The 18,526-nt window shown below is 43.9% G+C and overlaps 1 protein-coding gene across 4 annotated transcripts in view; it reads right to left on the bottom strand.

Moving 5' to 3' along the window:
• YAP1 (Yes1 associated transcriptional regulator) overlaps positions 1–10,686 on the bottom strand; it is a 35,004-nt gene extending 24,318 nt beyond the window's left edge. For all 4 annotated transcript variants that reach the window (XM_072134192.1, XM_072134194.1, XM_072134195.1 and 1 more), the window contains exons 1-2: positions 10,246–10,686; positions 1,999–2,249 (exon numbers count right to left, since the gene is read on the bottom strand). In XM_072134192.1, coding sequence (XP_071990293.1) covers positions 1,999–2,249; positions 10,246–10,473 — 479 coding nt within the window. In that variant the 5' untranslated portion in view covers positions 10,474–10,686. The remainder of the gene's footprint in view (positions 1–1,998; positions 2,250–10,245) is intronic.
• Between the last annotated feature and the right edge of the window lie 7,840 nt (positions 10,687–18,526).

Raw genomic sequence — 18,526 nt, 5'->3', positions numbered from 1 at the left:
TTACATTTCAATTACACTGTATAACAACAAGCCCATCTCCCCATTGTCATGGATAACTTTTGCAAAGTTGATGCAATTAAGGGCAAACTTCTCACCCGGCCAGGAAGGGTTAATCGGCTCGGCAGGTCAGCATGTGATCCCAGCAGGGAGAGATTTAGAAAGCAGCCTTTATTTTGCTTAACAACCTAGTTTATATCCAGGCCTTTTCTCAATCAGGTCTGATCCCTCACAGCCAGCGGCCCATTCAATCATTTACTTAGGATGTCTGCTGGGGAACAAACGCTCTCGCTCATGCATACGACTTTGCCAGACTTGTGTGTACTTTACAGTCTAAGGCTCCTCATTGTTCTGGCTGAAACATGAGCCCTTAATAAGGAAACCAGGGCAGCCGAGGAGATACAGAGAGGAAAAGATCAATATGTGCACTTTTACAGGTATTTAATGGGGGGGGGGGGGAAGACCAGAGAGGAGAAGATTTATAGAGAAAAGTTCAAGAAAGCGATAAATCTACTCCTCTAGTATATGGCAGAGTGGGCTGACCCAAAAGTCATCAAGTTCCCATAAAATTGTTCCATGAATCATCTCTATTTTATTGATTTTATATTCTGCAACTTCAAGAGTAATATATCCGTCTACAGGAAACTGCTAAAGCTTTGTTATGGGTTCCAAAAATTTATTTGGGAGAACCTGGTTTTATGGAGACTTTATAACATGGGGAAAAAATATGCTAATTTGCACCCCACTAGAACTAATGAAACACTAATATTATCCAAAGATGGATGTCTGCTTTGGTCAACATATCTCGCGTAAAGGGGGTCGCCTGGGATCACCATTCCAACAAAAGAAGTTTGAAATAAGAAAAGAATAATCTGGACAAACCCTTTAAATGAGTTTTTTTAAACTGCAAATCAAAAATGAATGCTCCCTTACATTCATTGTTGGTAACCGACCTAGTTCGACATTGAAATATGTTCATATACCAATAGGCAAGAACACACAGGAACTATTTGCTTGTATTGACTGTCAAAGCTGCACCCATCAGAGGTAACTTGAGGCTTCTGTACCCAACGCAATCTGTACCAGTGCCGCCCTAAAATTGTTACAGGTACACACTGCATGTTGTCCAGGATCTATATATAGGTCTTAATTGTTTTCATTTGCATATAATTACATAATGTGTAGTAATGATACCCAGCACACCTCTGCACATCCTAGTTATGTGTATATATAGGCCTGGGTGCATCTGAAAACCTTGATCTATTCTGGTAAATTAAAGGCGTTGGACTAGTATTTATATTGACGGCCTATCCACAGCCAATCAATATTCATTGGGGGGCAGTTACCCGGCCATGCTGCCATTTCCAGTAGTAAATGAAAGACACCAAGTTATGTGAACCAGTAGGGCAGTGGTGCCAAACCTACAGCACGGGTGCCACTCAGAGCCCTCTGTGGGTACCCAGGGGTTCACCAGACAGAACTCAAGACCTCCTCCTACAGTACCAGGCAGCCCAAGACACCCTACACCCGCCACCATTTTAAAGCACCACGTGCTTGGCTGCCTGGGACTACAGGAGAAGTTCAGAGGTCTGGACAGAGCTCTATCACTAGAGCTCCTGCTCCACATCCCACTAACCATTGTGTTCAGAGGATCCTAGATGGATGCTACAATAATAATCCTAGCAAGGAGCAAAGTTACTACCTACATTGCCACTTTGTGATATACAAGGTGGTTTTAATTGATGTTTGGGCACCCGGTCTCTAATACACCACTGCCGTAAGGACTGGAGGCCTTGGATACCATTGAAAGTAAACGGGTGCCTCTGCTGAAGCAGATGCTTTAGGACGCCATTGTCAAGACAGATGATCAAAAGGTGGCTGGTTATCAGTCCACCATCATTTAACTAATTAAATCTTGTGGAGTTGGCAAGAAAATAAAAATAAATATAGAATAAAAAAAAATCTACAAATAAGTTAGAATTGCATTAGACAGAGACTCACTTTAGAAAATATCTTTGTCCTGATGGAGTTTTGGCCATCTCCCATCCCGGTGGCAGGGGGACATCGTCTGGAATTTCGTAAGATGACTGTCGAAGATGTGGATTTGGGGCGGGTGGTCCTTGGGCAGAAACCACCCCTTGTGGAGAAAGTGCACCCGGAGAGACGGCGCCAAGTTGTAGAGAAGCTGGAGAGGAGTGAGCGCGAACATGCTGAGGAGTCAACGCCCCCGCGGATCCACCATCCGTGCTGGCCTGTGAGGAGGCAAAGGGATTATTCTTCTTAGCAAAATGGCTGATTTCTATTAATTTATTTCAGTTTATAATACATATTCTATCAGTCAACCATGTTATAGGATCAATTGTACCCAAAACTTATAATTACACATATATACCAACCTCAGTGCGTGAGGATCTACATTAGGAAAGCTGAGCAGTATCTTGTGTCAAGTTGAAGCAACATAAAGAGGCTTGTTCAATACAACCTCCAAGAGAAATACTTGCAGGGCAGCCAAGTGGGCAAATATTTCAGATATCCAAAAAATGAAATCAATGTCCATGGGATGAAAAGTTTTCCAAAAATCAAGAATAACACTAATTGCTAGGGTTATAAAATGTGTGTGGCCTTGCTAGTCCACCCATCCAACATCATAACCAAACTATGAGCGATATTATCACGATAGGCCAGCGTATCCTAGAAATGGAGGCCCCTAGGATATGCCATCACTACGCAATTTGATGTCATCTAACCTCTAGACCACCATAATCCTGAGAATCAACAGAAACTTAATAAAAGCAGCAGCCTGCCTGGAGTCAATACAAAAGGAAAACACAAACACAGTAGAGGAAACTCAGAAAGACAGCAAAGAACGTTTGGAGAGTTTAGCTCTGAAGCCTGCAGAATTCTAAATGCAGCTCTGGGCTACTATATAGGTATTGAGATATCCTCATTCAACACGCCCCCAACTTTCTGAAACCTACACGCCCAAATACAAAATTACGAGGTCATCATCTCAGGCTGTTCTTCTGCAGAAATAATTAACACTCCAAGAACCCTCCCAGCGGGGTTACCACCGCCCTGGACAAGCTCCGATGGCTTCAACAGTCCTTTACATAATGCAAGCTACACCGTCAAACAGGAAGCTGCACCAATGGGAAGGAAGTGAGTGGAAGGTACCAGCGGGACATCAAATCCTGCTGCCAGCTGGAAGAGTAGAGCGACTTGCATAAAGTGGTGAATACAACATTGACTGCACAAAATCACAGTAAAGTCATAAAACTAAAGCTATATTGGAAAATGATCATCTTGCATCATCCTTCAATTTTAACTAAAATTGGTGAGCAATTTGGTGACCTCATCGTGATCCTACTGCCGTCTTCTAAGCAGTGTCTAAAAGTAGCGTGGAACCATGTCTATGATCAGCCTTCAGAATTATTACAATAGACCGAACAATTGTTTAAAGGAATTGAATGAATAGTAGTAAGGGTCTGTTCACACATGGCATCTGCAGGCCATTGCCAGATCCTATCTGCGTTTCATGTGAAACGCATGCGCTCAGCGACAAACACACACATGGAGTGTTGTCAGAAGCGTCAGAGCAAAACTGTTCCAGATGCCCAGGACAACAAATCAGAGCTCAGCTTTTATTTTCCCACAGCTGTTAAATTAAATTAAAGGGGGTGTCCAACAATTCTTAAAATTGGAGGAATTTTTTTATTTTTTAAATCCCTCCTCTGTCCATCATGGTGTTTGTTTACAGGGACATGAAAGCTACGCTGAGGCCAGCTTCCGGCCGCAGAGGTGGCTGGTCACGTCCACCCACCCCCATATCTTGGTGCATGATACCACACTGGGAGTAGGGGTGGGACTGGCCAGCCCGAAGCTGAACTCATACCAGCTTTCGTGCCCCTGTAAACAAACAGGGGCATGGACTGGCGAGATGGCAGCGCAGGATAACGGGAGTGACTGCGGAGGAGAGTACAACTTTTTTTTTAAAAAAAGCTCCCCAGCATGCCTTTCAATCGGATCGCAAATGGGTTGGCATGGGAAACTAGAACAGCTCTGTCCTGACACTTCTGATAAGTCTCCACCAGTGTTTTGCGGACCCATGTTAATGCACCCCAACCTTACCATTTCCTTCCCTAATCCTCATCCAATCTCTGCACTCCAGGTGACGCGTCACCTGCTAATGAGGCATCAATAGGACAGGTGACCATGGCAGCAAATCACTGACCTGGGTTGAATTGGTGCAAAATCCTACCCAAGATGCCTCTGCAGACTATGGACATTACCAATGTGGTCTCTAAAGAGTCGGCACATATCACATCGCAGGCCTCGCCAAGATGATGGTGGCGTCAGGTCCCGACTTGCTTGTTCCAAGTCCTGCAGCATGTTTTGTACGCTACAATGATCGCTCATCACAGATCACCTCCAAAGCATCTCACGCTTCATCCAACCCCAATGTTATTTTGTGGATGCATATGTGTGGTATCTGTATTTGTCAGCGTTCCCTTAAAATTCTATGGGAACACAGGCAGTAAGAAGACCTGCTCTCAGTTTTTACATCCATGGGTAGTACAGTATCTGGGACAGCTGAAAGCCACCAAGTGTTTGGGAACTAGACGGATTATAGTGGTCAATAAGAAGTTTGAGTGTAAACATGTGCGTTATGTTAACGCGTGTTAACATATATTTATGTAAATGCAAATGTTATCAGTAATGTAATTAGGTAAATCACCTCTCAGCCGTTGTAATGCAAGGAAAACAACATGTGACCGCACTCTTAGGCCAAATTCACAAACATGTGCCCGTTGTACCGTAACACAGCGGGCACACGACGCTGGGGAGAGGAGGAGAAGGAGGTGAGCGCTGCTCACCCTGCCCCTCTCCATAGAGATATATGGCATCGTATTCCATCGAAAGATAGAACATGTCCCATCTTTCTCCTGGCTACGGGACTGTACTGTGCCGCACTACTCCCGTATGGCACTGTGTGCCCATTGCAGTCTATGGGGGGCGTATATACATCCCCCATATGGCCATGTGTATGTAGCCTAAGGGTGCATTCACACATGGTGTCCTGGCGCAAGTGTTTTTATGCTATTCTGCGTTTTCCAGATTTGAAAGGGTTTTTTCTACACTTCTGGAAGTGTAATCAGCTGTGTTAACATTGGGAAACCACTGCTTACCCTTAAAGCCAAACACATAGTAACATAAAAACGCATGCGTCAGGTAGTGTGAATGAACCTTGAAAGTCCATAAATGTACTTTGAATTAGAGGCCTTTATATTTGGTCGTTGACTCCTGAGATCTGTCCTATTCTGCCTTAAGATAACCAAAGCTCCTGGGCCTCAAAGAAAAAAAAAAAAAGAAAAAAAAAAAAAGTAAATATTTGTTGTTATTTAGAGCAAATGTAACTACAAAACGTCTTAAACTCTCGAATTCCACCAATGATTCCCGACACTGGTGAGACAATACACAACAAATACCCAATACACAATGGCTGGACGTCTGAGGCATCTGCTCTGGGGCTCATGTTTGTTGGTTCCACTTCACCAAACACAGCTGTCTAAACAAGTAGCCATTGGCTGCAGTCAGAGGGTCCTGGCCATTGTCGTCTTATGTATTTGTGTGCAGGTTTCCTGCGTATTTTTGTAATTAGACCGGTACAGTAGTGTACACTATATTCCATAATCTAACTACTGTAAGTCTTTGTCCATGGGACCCACAAAACTGGATTATATGGTAGGTACAGGCTGCAGGTTAGGGGCATGGATCTGAAGCTTTAATGGAAAAATGCCATAGTAACTAGAATATCCCTTTAAGGATTCTGTTAGCAGATCTCCCCTCCACCATAGACATTTTTCCCCAGGTTGAACCCAAACATACGAACCGAATTTTAGTTTGCATATCCCCACACAGCCGGTCTTCCTGAAATCTGCAATTTTGCCCGATTTGTGCTGGTGGAGAGTTCCTACAGCCAATTGATTATGGTCATAGTATCCTACCTAAAGGTTAATAGTAAATTATTATTCTTCACTACAGATTTACTACTTCACTCATCACCAATTTCTGCAAGGTAAAAAACTGGAGTTAAACTGAAGAGGTTTATCCAATTCCTGCTCAAAGTATTACACCTCAAAACTTGTGGTCAACCCCCTGTTACTGTAAGAATGTCTTCTCTTGCCGATACATCTGGAGCCCCTGACCAGATTCCATGGAACAGCAGAGTTCTGAGGAACACAGCCACAATGTGTAGTCATGTTCTGGAAACTCTGGAGCTTCAGGGAATGGACCAAAGATTTTTTATTTTTTTTAGAGTAGAAGGGACACTTGCTATTTCTTTGGGCTAAAACATACCTTCAGTATTCACTATCTGGACAGACAAGGGTCTGCCTTCTAAGCCCGAACCCCATCATTAGCAGCTCCTCCTAGACACTTGATCATGGCTTCAGACCACTGCATTCACAGTTTATGGCTCTGATGAAAACCCTGCTCATCTGCTATTTTATGGATCAATGGGAATCTAGGGAGGTCAGGCCACCAAACTTCTTATCATTGCCTCTGACCAGAAGAAGAGTTGGTTCACTGTAAGTATAGGATAAAAGGGTGAGCACATGGTTTCGCCTCTCAAACGTAACCATATTTTTCCATTTTACTGGTGATTAAAAGGGTTTTCCATGCACATTGGTTCTCTATACACAATATAGGAAACACACATCTCCTCCATGGGGGTCTGATCAATGGGACTCGTGCCCCCTATGATATTAAAAAAAAAAAAAAAAAAAAAAAAAACCACACAACAAACAAACAACAGCACACAACAACCTCTTCAGCCATCCGTCCATTTATTTCCGTAATGGGCATCTTTCCGGTTTCCATTAAAAAAGGGGCATTGGCCGATCCCCTATTGGATTACACACCCCTACCCTGTGGTTATACCACCGCAATCAGACAGCTTCTCTTATTCTAAGTCAGTGTAGATCCACCAACACAGGGTCACTACACACAGTCCAGATTGTCAGACAAATTTTTGTGCAAAAAAATTTTGCACACTAAAGTGGATGCCGATCTGCAGACTTTACAAGACGCATCATTTGGGAAATTCCCTGAAGTCAGTGGCAAATTAACAGGGAATAGAGTGGATTTTATTGTCAATTTTAATGCAGCTAGTCACTCTAACCGGACATTGTTTTGTTGTTGTATACTCTATTACTCCCTGTTATCAGCCAGTTCTAGCTGGAAAGAGGGGACGTGCAGAATTCATCAATGGGATGAAGAACAGGAAGTCAATTGAACAATGTTCCCCCTGTATACTATATCAAAGTTCTCACCGTTAAGTCGGATAGATACTAGTTGTGGTATTTTTAACAAAAATATAAGAATTAATAACTAGGCTTAATTTAATTTAAATCCTGTATTTTAGGCCATGTCTCAATCTGTAACAGTGTAAATTAGTATAAAAATCTGGCATGGGAAATAAAGCGGTGAACAATAACCCTGGAAGTTGTGCGGCCTCGGAGCGCTGTGAATAGTTATGGAAATGTCCTGCACTAGATTAAAGTTGTATTTATCCATGAGCAGCGCTGGGTGCAGGGACAAATCACAGCTTCGCTTTTGTAGCGCTGAGCCTGGGTGGCCACGGCAGAGGAAAAGTTTTGTGTGATGATCAAGTTAGAAGAGGAGGGGGATGGGAACGTTCCCTCCTCCATCCACAACCTCCAGACAAGTTGTATACAGGCTGTTCCCAATACAAATGTAGCAGTGTAGAGTTTGTCACTTGGTTTAGAGATGTGGATATGCACTTCTAACAAAGGACAAACTCGGCTCAACTACAACAAACCACAAAAGATATCCCTGGATGATAGGCATCTAGAGAAGTCACAACACCAACTCTATATTTCCCTTCTCATCCTGGAAACATTCCTATACTTCCATGTTCTTTTAAAGGGCCAGGCCCCTCCCCCTGGATGTGTTCCCTCTTGAGTTCCACCCTGGGGCCAACAACGGGAAAACCAGCAGCCAGCGACTGAGCCTTGTGCAAAACAATCGCAGGATTGGGGATTTTTTATTTCATGGATTTCAATCCCTTTTGTCTATTCCTTAGGAATGAAAAAATAAATAAATAAACAAAGTAACAAAAAAGCGCAACAAGTCAGATGTAACATGTCAGATACAATGTTACACAACCTGACAGCTAAATATTTAGCCTAATGGTAACAAAACTTCCCACAATATTGCTGAACTTAAGTTAAAGGGACGGACTCTCCTAACGCCATGTTATATACCCCTTTGAGGACTTTATAACCATGTTGTTACCCCCTTGTAAAATTGGAGGTACAGTATGATCCCAGAGCAGTTGAGTCCCTGACTAAATCAGGATATGGAAATTTCCATGCCAGAAACCCTATGATCTCACAGATTATCCCTGACGAATCCTGAATGTGTGAACAGATCCCTATAGGTGCAAAACAGTAAAAGTATCATAAAAGTATCAACTATATAATAACGTGACGCTATGTGCTGAGGATTTGGCCAATCATTGGTCACATGGCAATGGTGAATCCGCACGGTGATATCACCGCAGGCAACACATCACCAACATGAGGATGACATCATGGTGCGATTATATTTTAACCATTGCATTCCCAAAAGAGGAAGTTTTACCACTGCTCCTGTGACTTCACAGACGGCACCACTACAAGGATTTCTATGGAAGTATTTCCAGGAACATTTCCTAGAATTGCCCCCTCCTTCCCTAAAGGATGAGGTGCTATTTATAGCCTGGTGGCCCCAATAGGCACCCGGTGTGACAACCAACTCTGCACCCCCTATATCTAGACCCCTGACTATCATATTATCCTATGCAAAATGCCAGTACGACTATTAACCCCCGTTGCGTTACTTTTATTTTCTTTTAGAAATGCAACTTCCAGCAGAGCCTGTTCAGCCGAATCAGAATCAACCCACAATGCTAACAAATATGGTTACATATGGATTAAAAATAGTAAAAAAAAAAAAAGCATAAAAGGTGAGGAGCTTGGCCATGGAGGAGGCCGGCACTGAAGGGGTTACGTCTTGAAGGCTGAGCTAAAAGATCAGAGGCAGCTGAGAACAACCATATAAAGCTATTAATAAATGACTTCCAGATCACCATTACTACACAGGACCCGCTGCAGTGGAGGCGACCTCCTCCCCCACACCCTGACTCTCCAATGTGGGAGTGAGCAGGACTCTACATGCAGCTCCTCCACCCCCCACACTCACTGCCTTTGGCTACAAACTTGGAAAGAAGGAGAAAAAAAAAAAAAGTTTGCAGTGACCCCAGAGAAAAGCTGTGATTGCACAGCAGACACAAAGACGTCACCCTGCACCCTGATATCACCTCCGAAAACCGGACTACAAATCCCAGCAAGATCTCGGACTAGTGCAAATCTATTATATATGTATATACACACACATTCAAAGATATAGTCAGATGTCGTGTACCCACTATGTACAGGAGGGTAAGCAATACTCACTCATTAGAAGTGTGGGAACCGATAGATGGTGAGGGGACACTTAGTTTTTACAACCCCCTCCCCCACCTGACAGGTCAGAAGATTCCCCCCCCCCCCCCCAGTGGGAAGTTAATATACAAGTGTCACTACTCCACCCCCTTACCCTATGTATATACAGATAACAGTCCTATACCCCTCCCGTATCCTATGTATATACTGTCAGCAGTCATGTACCCCCCCCACCCTAGCCAGTGTGTATACACCATCAGCAGTCATATATACCCCACCACCTAGTGTATATAATGTCAGTAGACATATATCCCCCTACACTAGAGTACAGCAACCCCCTAGGGCTCAGATACTCATATACTCCTCCAAAAAGTTTGGTGCGCTCTCTGACTAACCCCCTCCTCCCTACCCAGTGTATATACTGTCAGTATACATATACCCCCCTCCTTCATACCCAGTGTATATACTGTCAGTATAGTATACGGTCATATACCCCCCTACACTGGAGTACACCTCCAATAATAAAGCACCCCAATCCCCCCCTCTTCACACGGTGTGTATACTGTCAGTAGTCATAGACCCCCCTGCAATACAGTCCAGCGCCCCCTAAGGCTCGGAAACTCAATTACACCATCTCCAATAATGATCAGGCTTTCTATGCCCCCCTCCCCTGATATAGAGGCTGCAGAGCCCCCCAATGTGTGCTGCACCCCGAGCACCCCCTCCCCTTTAAGTCCAGTACCTGCCGGGAGTGGGACTTGGGCTCCGGCTGCTTGAAGAAGGAGTCGGGTAACTTCCTCATCCTCATGGGCAGGGTTTGGGGTACATTGGCGGTTTTGGGGTTCATGACCGCGTTAAAGAGCGCCTCCAGGTCAGTCTCCGAGTCCCCCCGCACATGGACGATCTGGTGCCCGGCCGGGGGCGGCTGCGGGGCGGACGAGGGGTTCTGCTGCGGGCCTCCGCTCTCCATGGTGTGGGGGTTGTCGGGGTGCTGTGTGCGGGCGGGGTGCTCAGAGTGCGCGGCTCCGGGGCATGTCCCGGTCACTGGCTCGTCCTGCGCTGGCTGCACGCTCTGCACCCGGGCCCCGCAGCTCCCGCTCTACTACAACTTACAGCAAAAAAAACTTTCCTCACATCCCGCTGGGACCGCAAAAACTTTTTCTCCCTGGGCACGTGATCTCACGGCAGGCCACGCCCATGATATGGATGAGTCCTGGACTGTGGGGCGGGGGAACCGTGCGGAAAACCACGCCTATAACATGGATAAGTCCCGGTCTGGGGGGCGGGATTGTACGGGAAACCACGCCCCTTACACTCGTGTATAGGAGGGGAGAGAATAAGCGATGGAGGAAGATGAGGAAGATTCATAGGGATTGTCAGGATCACTTATATAGAGGATCACTGATACTACAGCAGCTTTCCACTGACTTTTATATGACTTAAAGGAATTGTTTGGGTTTGAAAAACAGCGCCCCCATCTGGCCATGGGTGGTGTGTGGTATTGCAACTTAGCTCCATTCCATTTTCATACTACTGAGCTGCAATACAGTCACAGACTGTGATCAGACGCGCTGCCGTTTTTGGAAGAAAGGCGGAAGAAAGCCCCCATGTTTAGTTACACAAAGGAGCGATAGGTGGAGAATATGGATGTACTTGTAGTCACAGGAGAGGGGACACAATGTAGATCATTAGGGGTCCCGATCCATCATACCCGAGGAAGGATTCACCTATGGGTCCGTCTCAGTCTGGCTTCCAGAATAACTTTAAGGGGTTGTCTAGAATCTGAAAAATATGTCTATCCGCGGCCCCGCGGGCAAGGTTACAGATTGCAAGCGTGATTTGGTCATGGCACGCCCCAGTGCGCTCGCATTGCGTTTTTTATCTGTGACTGCACCCTCATCTTTATACAGCTCAGCTGCAATACCATCACAAGCCATGGTCTAGTGTGGCGCTGTTTTTGGATGGAAGTTACCCTTTTGTTCAGATAAACGGAGTTGATGCTTTTTTGTAGTAATTCAATACAATAAATTTGCTCTATGTGACAATAACCTGAAAGATGACATGTATAAGACCCCTTCCAATGTCCTAAAGAAGAGGCTTAAAAGGGTTTGGCAGTATATATATATTGATCGTATCATAATAGTGGGGGTCCCCATCATTCAGCTGTCTGGCTGCCTCTGGTGATGAATCAAACTCTTTTAATACTTTGTTAGGATTTATAGTAGATAGCCACAATCCATACAAAATTGTGTTGTTTCTTAGTGGGTGAAAGAAAGTATTAGGGTGATGGCACACGTGGCGTTTTGAACGTGTTTTTGGGCCGTTTTCAAGCAGTCTGTCAAAAAACGCATGTGTTTTTGACCAGTTCCAATTAAGATAATTGGTCAAACCTGTCAAAAACGGATGTGTTTTCAAACGGACTGCTTAAAAACGGCCCAAAAACGCGTGTGCCATCACCCTTATATAGCTTCTTCAATGGGATGTCCATACACTGCCAGTTAGAGAGGAGCGAACTTTAGATTCTGCCTCCTCCCAGGCAGCTTTATGCCCCAAGCAATCAGGAAAGGCTGTGATTGGCCAGGGGTGCCCACCAGGTGACCACCTGGCCAATCACATCCATGCCTGCTTGCTAAAGATGCCGTCACACGTAAGGTTTTTAGTCCGTTTTTAAGCATGCGCTTTCAGTCCATTTTTGAAAATGCGTCTGTTTTTGACCGTTATTGTCCGTTTTCCCCAATTATCTTAATAGATGAGCAGGTTGTAAGCCGCCAAACGCATGGTAAACGGTTGCAAACAGAACAGTGTTAACAGCTGTTTAATTAGGCGAATCTCTCTTAAGCTGTTGCGATGCGTTTTAAACGCAGGCGTCAAACGCGACGTGTGACTGCACCCTCAGGGCGCTTTCCATGTGCCGTTTTTGTTGCGTTTTTAAACGCTTACAAAACGCTAGTGGGAAAGGCATGCGTTTCCTTGCAAACGCATATGCATTTTGGCCAAACCCCCTCCCACTTTAGTTTTGGATGCGTTTAAAAAAGGCACGTGGGAAGGCGCCCTGAGGCTGGGTTCACAAGTTGCATTTCGTTTGCATTAACACATGTATTTTCAAACGCATCACTACAGGAGATTTGCCTAATTACATTGCTGTCAACATTGTGTTTACAAATCACACGTATTAACGCAATGTTAATGCATGTATCAACATATTATGAACAAATGCATACGATGAAACAATGTTCTCATAGCCACTTGCTCCAACTCTCGGTATATCCTAGATGAGGGATCACTCTCTCATATCAATGGGTTTTCCAAACTAGACATCCTTCTTTAAAAAAAAAAAAAGTTGGTCACAGTTGTCAACTGATGATCTACAGAGGGGTCTTAGAGTAATCCCCCAGATTTTATTCCTTAAAATTTGCTCTAGAAAACACATCAGGTCATAGTTCCTTCTGTACTATCTCACTTTTGTTTCTCCATAGAATTAGCACTGAAACCACAAAGGGCCACATGACACAGCAACACAAAACTATCCTGATGGACAGATCCCTACTGATCCTAAAGATCAGCTGTGGTCCCCTCTTCTCTGGCCATTCAACACTTCTGAGGGGAATTATGTGTCACCAACGTCTTGTGAACTTCACTGGGTGACGTCTGCAAGGCATCAATGTTTTGGGAATCCTGGAGCACCTCTTTCAAACATACTTTTGCTGGTTCTTGTCTGGAATAGGCAACTTAGCTGGTCAGAAGCTGGAATATTCTAACATAGTAAAGGATGTTAAGGGTGCGGTCACACGTAGCGCTAGCACCGCAACAGCACTTTTATGGAAAAGTATGGGATTGGTAACCAGAACCCGGTGTCTTACTATCAGGATAAAATCCAGCAGAGATTTCAGAGTGAAAAGCAGAAAAGGAAGAAGGATGATAAGAACCTGAGTAAGTGAAGGAAAAAGGACCTTCCTCTGATAGGACGTATTACAAGGTTTATTGTATTCACTTGTCTTATTGATTTAGTTGTTTGTTTGTTTTTTGGAAAGTTAGGGACTGTTAGTAATATACCGTGGCACAGGGCACTTGATCAGCTTTCCCGCCCTAATTTTCCTGCTTCCATTTTTACATGAGAACTTTTTTTTACATTCATTAACTCTCTGTCTATAAATATGCATTTCTTTATAAGCTGCTGAGTGGTGACGTAGCTGCTGCGACTCACCCTTCTCCCCCACATAAAAGTGGAGCTTTATCCCTGCTCGTACATTATCGCCCAGTGCAAGAATTTGGGATTAAAGTAGCGACTATGCTATCTCCACGCCATGTGTGTGTGCAGGGGGTGTAGAGGGGGCACGGCGGCCGGAGGAGTGGGTGGGCACAGGGTGTTCCTGCCCCGTGCCTGTGTACTTCTGAAAAACCTGCAAACTTTCAATGAGCTTCTCTGGGTACCAGAAGTGTGGCAGTGCGATGCTACATCCATTCAAAGAATTTTGGTTCTATTTAGTTGGTATTGATTGTAATGTAATTTATTACATACATGCACTACATAATAGAGGGGTCAGAGTCTGGTCAGTTGTGTGTACAGAGTATATATTATTTAGGAGCATAGTGGCCACCCAGCGCTGCCCTATTACACAATGATTGACATCGGCCGTTGGAAGAAAGCATAGAAAGTAGAAAGCTGGTGCTCATAAAGACACAACCTTTTCTGGATCTCTCTGTTCTCATCTTTGTCTCATTGTCAGGGTCCATAAGACCCATTACACCTGCCTTACTTCAGAACACTAGTGACTGTCTGTAACATCATGTCCATGTCATGTCTTGGGGTTGTGCTGGACTCTGACCCCTCCTTTGCACCACATATTCTTGCTCGCTCTTGCCAGATGCATCTCAAAAACATCTCCAGAATACGACCGTTTCTGACAACTGAAACTTCTAAAATGCTAATTGTTGCTCTGATTCACTCTCGACTAGACTACTGTAACTCCCTACTAATCGGTCTTCCACTCGCCAAACTCTTTCCTCTACAATCTATTCTTAATGCAGCAGCCAGGCTTGTCTTTCAGACCAAATGCTACATGAATGCCTCCAGTTTGTGCCAATCACTGCACTTGTTGCCCATTTTACTTCCGAATACAGTTTAAATTAATAACCCTCATCCACAAAGCTCTGTATAATGCTGCACCCCCTACTTCTCCTCTCTCTTCTCAGTCTATCGCCCAACCCGTGTTTTTCGATCTCCTGGTGTTGTTAGTTAATCTCTACCTTTATTCGAACTTCTCACGCATGTCTCCAGGACTTCTCCTGAGCTGCACCAATTCTCTGGAATTAGCTTCCCTGGACCCTCAGACTGATACTCACCCTCCAAAGTTTCAAACATGTTCTAAAAACCCATCTCTTTAGGCAGCCTATCACACTCGCTAACTGCATGAAATTTCACCTCTCTCTTTACTAATCTATCCTATGTCCTTCTCCCGTCCGTTATCTACAATCTGTTACGGAATATGATGGTGCTATATAAATAAAGATTATTATTATTAATCCCATAGCTTATGCACTGGTAATGTCATTTGCATAAAGCTAAAAAAATGCTTTTCTTCACAATGACAGATTTTTAGGAAACAGAAAAGTAATGTCCTGAAAACTTATATAGTCACATGTATCATTGTTAGATCTCATTGTCAATGGCATGCTAGTAATAGCAAAGATTACAAATGAGTTATAACTAGTAGGACCCCCATGAAAGTCCTGACCACTGTGACATGTGGTAGGATCACACTGCCCTGGGTTCTGCGGATATGTAAATCTCAATTAATCATGATAATTATAATATGCAGTTTTTTTGTATAATGAATGGTATAGTCGATGTTAACAGGGAGTCACCTATAAAACCAAGGCTTATTAATGATCTTTTGATTTGATGCCACGGATAACACTAACCCCTAAGAAAACATAATAATGTTGCTGTATTAAAAGAAACACTATGAGAATTCTGAAATTATAGTTACGGTAATAATGCTTCCACTCCTATACATGACTATTATTACAAACCCTATGTTCCTTCTCTACCAAATACTGTGACTGGGTTGTCTATTTGTGGAAACTACCCTTAAGAACTGGACACCCTAGGCACAGGACCTCCAGTATGTGAAGATTCAATAGTACTTTGAGATCAGAAGCAGCTTATGCCTTAAAAAATCTATCAATCTATCCATTATGTCAGATATATATGACGGGGGAGTATCTACACCTGGGATCCAGAGATAAAACACAGATTACTCATATACTTGCATTCACCCCCCTCATATTCTTGGAGGTCAGCATAGACTCACCATACAAATGAGAATTTCTGATGTCACATTCATCATCCTGCTCAGTAGACCTCTACCTATAGATAGCAGCTGATGGAAGTATAAATTAAAGGGGTTGTCCAGCTTTGGCACTTTTGCCCACACAAAAGTAGATTTGTGGTATCTGGTATCCCTAGGATACAACACAATAAGCATTTCATACATGAGATCATTGTAAATATTCCAGAGGAACTGTATAAATTGTGTATATAATTATGTATTTAGCTGGTATGAAATGTTATGGAGTTTATTTGGAAGGCACCACATAATAATTTTTACAGGACTTATTGTGTAGTATAATATATCAAAGGGTTGAAGTCTGGTCAGTTTTGTTGTGAGGGGTATATAATATTTAGGAGCACAGTGGGGGACATAGTTGTTTTCTAAGGGACTCTATGGGGCACATTTACTGACCTGGTCCTCTCGCCAACCCCCGAGGTGCGTTGTCCGATGAGGATGAAATCCGGCGCGATTCACTAAGATCGTGCGCCCGATATCCTGCGTGTGTCGCTTCCCCGCTCAGGTCGGCCGGAGTTCACCTTTTTCTTCCCGGTGCATGTGAGTGCATTGTCCTGCGACACAATTTGAATTTTAAATCCTGCGCTTAGTCCGAATCAATCGAGTTGTACGACGGCCATGCCCCCCGATTTGTGTCGAATGAAAGTTGGCACCAAAATCTGATCGCGTGCGCCAAACCCCCCCCCCCCCCGTTAAATGCGGCGCAAATCGGAAATAGTCGGGAAACCTGACAGAAATGCGGTGTGTGGACCCTTATTAAATGTGCCCCTATGTGGTAAATGACTGTGGTATTTTTAGGATCACAACATGGAGATTTGTTAGAAGGAGCTGAAGACACCTTGGAGGAAAATTTTGCAATCATACCGGTAAGTCACAGCTGCGAGAAGTTTTCATACAGTTCTGAGACAACATTCAGCATGTGTAGTGTCTTTTGCAGATTTAGCCAAGTCCACCAGCCAAATGCAGCTTAACAGTGCCAGGGTTGGTGGGAATTGGGAGGTGTCCGATTATTTTTGTCAGTGGAATATGGGCCCTTTTTGGAGATTTAGGAAGACAAGAGGCTGAGGGCAGGGGTAAACTGACTTCAGGGATTGAGGGAAGGAGAAGAAGAATTCTAGAGCCAGGGTCCATTCTACAGTACATAATCTAAAATTTATAGACACCATTGGGATTTGAGATCTAGCAATTTAAGTGCTGTCAAGACTCAGATCTATGGGTTTCTGTTAGGAGATAAAGTGTCAACTTGTAGAAAGTTTTCCCATGCAGCAACGAAATTAGCTAGTGCTAAGATGATAATCTCTCTGGAGAGAGAAAAGGGAACACAGTTTGCCAAGATAGATTGCGGTGAGTCATACAACAAACATAAAACACTTGGATCTGGTCCACAACAAACAGGAACACTTTTACTTTCATGTTATTCTTATCCTTCAAGAAATTCAGAAGATATACTGACTTTTTAAGGATTCTTCTTATCTAGCAATCACTTGGCATGCTCTACATATAGGATCTGTGTGTTAAGTTGGATATCACTTCTGGAAGAACTCAAAGATTACTTAACAGTCTATGGGATCATTGATCATCGATAAATTAACACAACAATAACTACTTATGGTTCCAGACTTCCCTCTTCCCCAAAAAACACTAGGTTCTGTTGGTGAGGTTACTACTTGAAGTAGGCCAATATAGTGGTCATACAATCAAGCCATTGCCTGAGGATTCAGACTCAACTTGGGTTGTCTTCTGATGAACAATTGGCCCAATGTAAGTACCATTGGTCCACCAGTTCAAAGGTTCTTGCCTTCAACTTATCTATAGACATATTGGGGCAGATTTACTTACACAGTCCATTTGCGATCCTGCGGCGCGTTCTCTGCGGTGGATTCGGGTCTTCCGGCAATTCACTAAGGCAGTTCCCCCTACGTCCACCAGGTGTCGCTGCTGCACTGAATGCATTGGAGTTCACCAAGCCGGGCCGAGTGAAGGTAAGTGCGTGTCCAGCGACACTTTTAAAAAAAAAAATGCGGCGGTTTCTCAGAATTTATCAGGTTTTCTTTCGGCCACGCCCCACGATTTCCGACGCGTGCATGCCGGCGCCGATGCGCCACAATCCGATCGCGTGCGCCAAAAACCCAGGGGCAATTCATGGAAAATTGGCGCAAAACGGAAAAATTTGTGTAACCGCCGGAAAAACGCAAATTGGGCCCTTAGTAAATAACCCCCATTATGTTCAACAATTAGCCCAATGTAAGTACCATTGGTCCACCAGTTCAAAGGTTCTTGCCTTCATCTTATCTATAGATATATTATGTTCAGGGGTGTTACTGTGATGTCCACGAAATCCATGGCAGGTCAATATCTGATTTAAATGAGAAATATGTCAACAAAAATCTGGATTTTCCTATTTTTGATCTTCCTACAGGTTTCTGCCTGACCTCATGAAGTTCTAAGTTCCCACCAAGTTGCTGCCCCACTGATGTGACATCTCAGGAGACATTACAGTAACATCAGAGTAAATGTTGAGCTCCTCTCCAGGGAGATTAGACTTCTCCACAAACATCATGTTGATTTAATGGGCTATATATTGTGTGAGAGGAGGTAAAAGAACCTGGGAAAGATAAACGGATTGTTGTCTCCTGTCGTTTTTTTTTCCCAGCAGTCCTCAAATCCCAGGCT

Source organism: Engystomops pustulosus, chromosome 2 (assembly GCF_040894005.1).
Source record: "Engystomops pustulosus chromosome 2, aEngPut4.maternal, whole genome shotgun sequence".
Lineage (NCBI taxonomy): Eukaryota > Metazoa > Chordata > Amphibia > Anura > Leptodactylidae > Engystomops > Engystomops pustulosus.
Note: the sequence above shows the minus strand (reverse complement) of the source record. Positions and strands in the feature narration are given on the sequence as shown.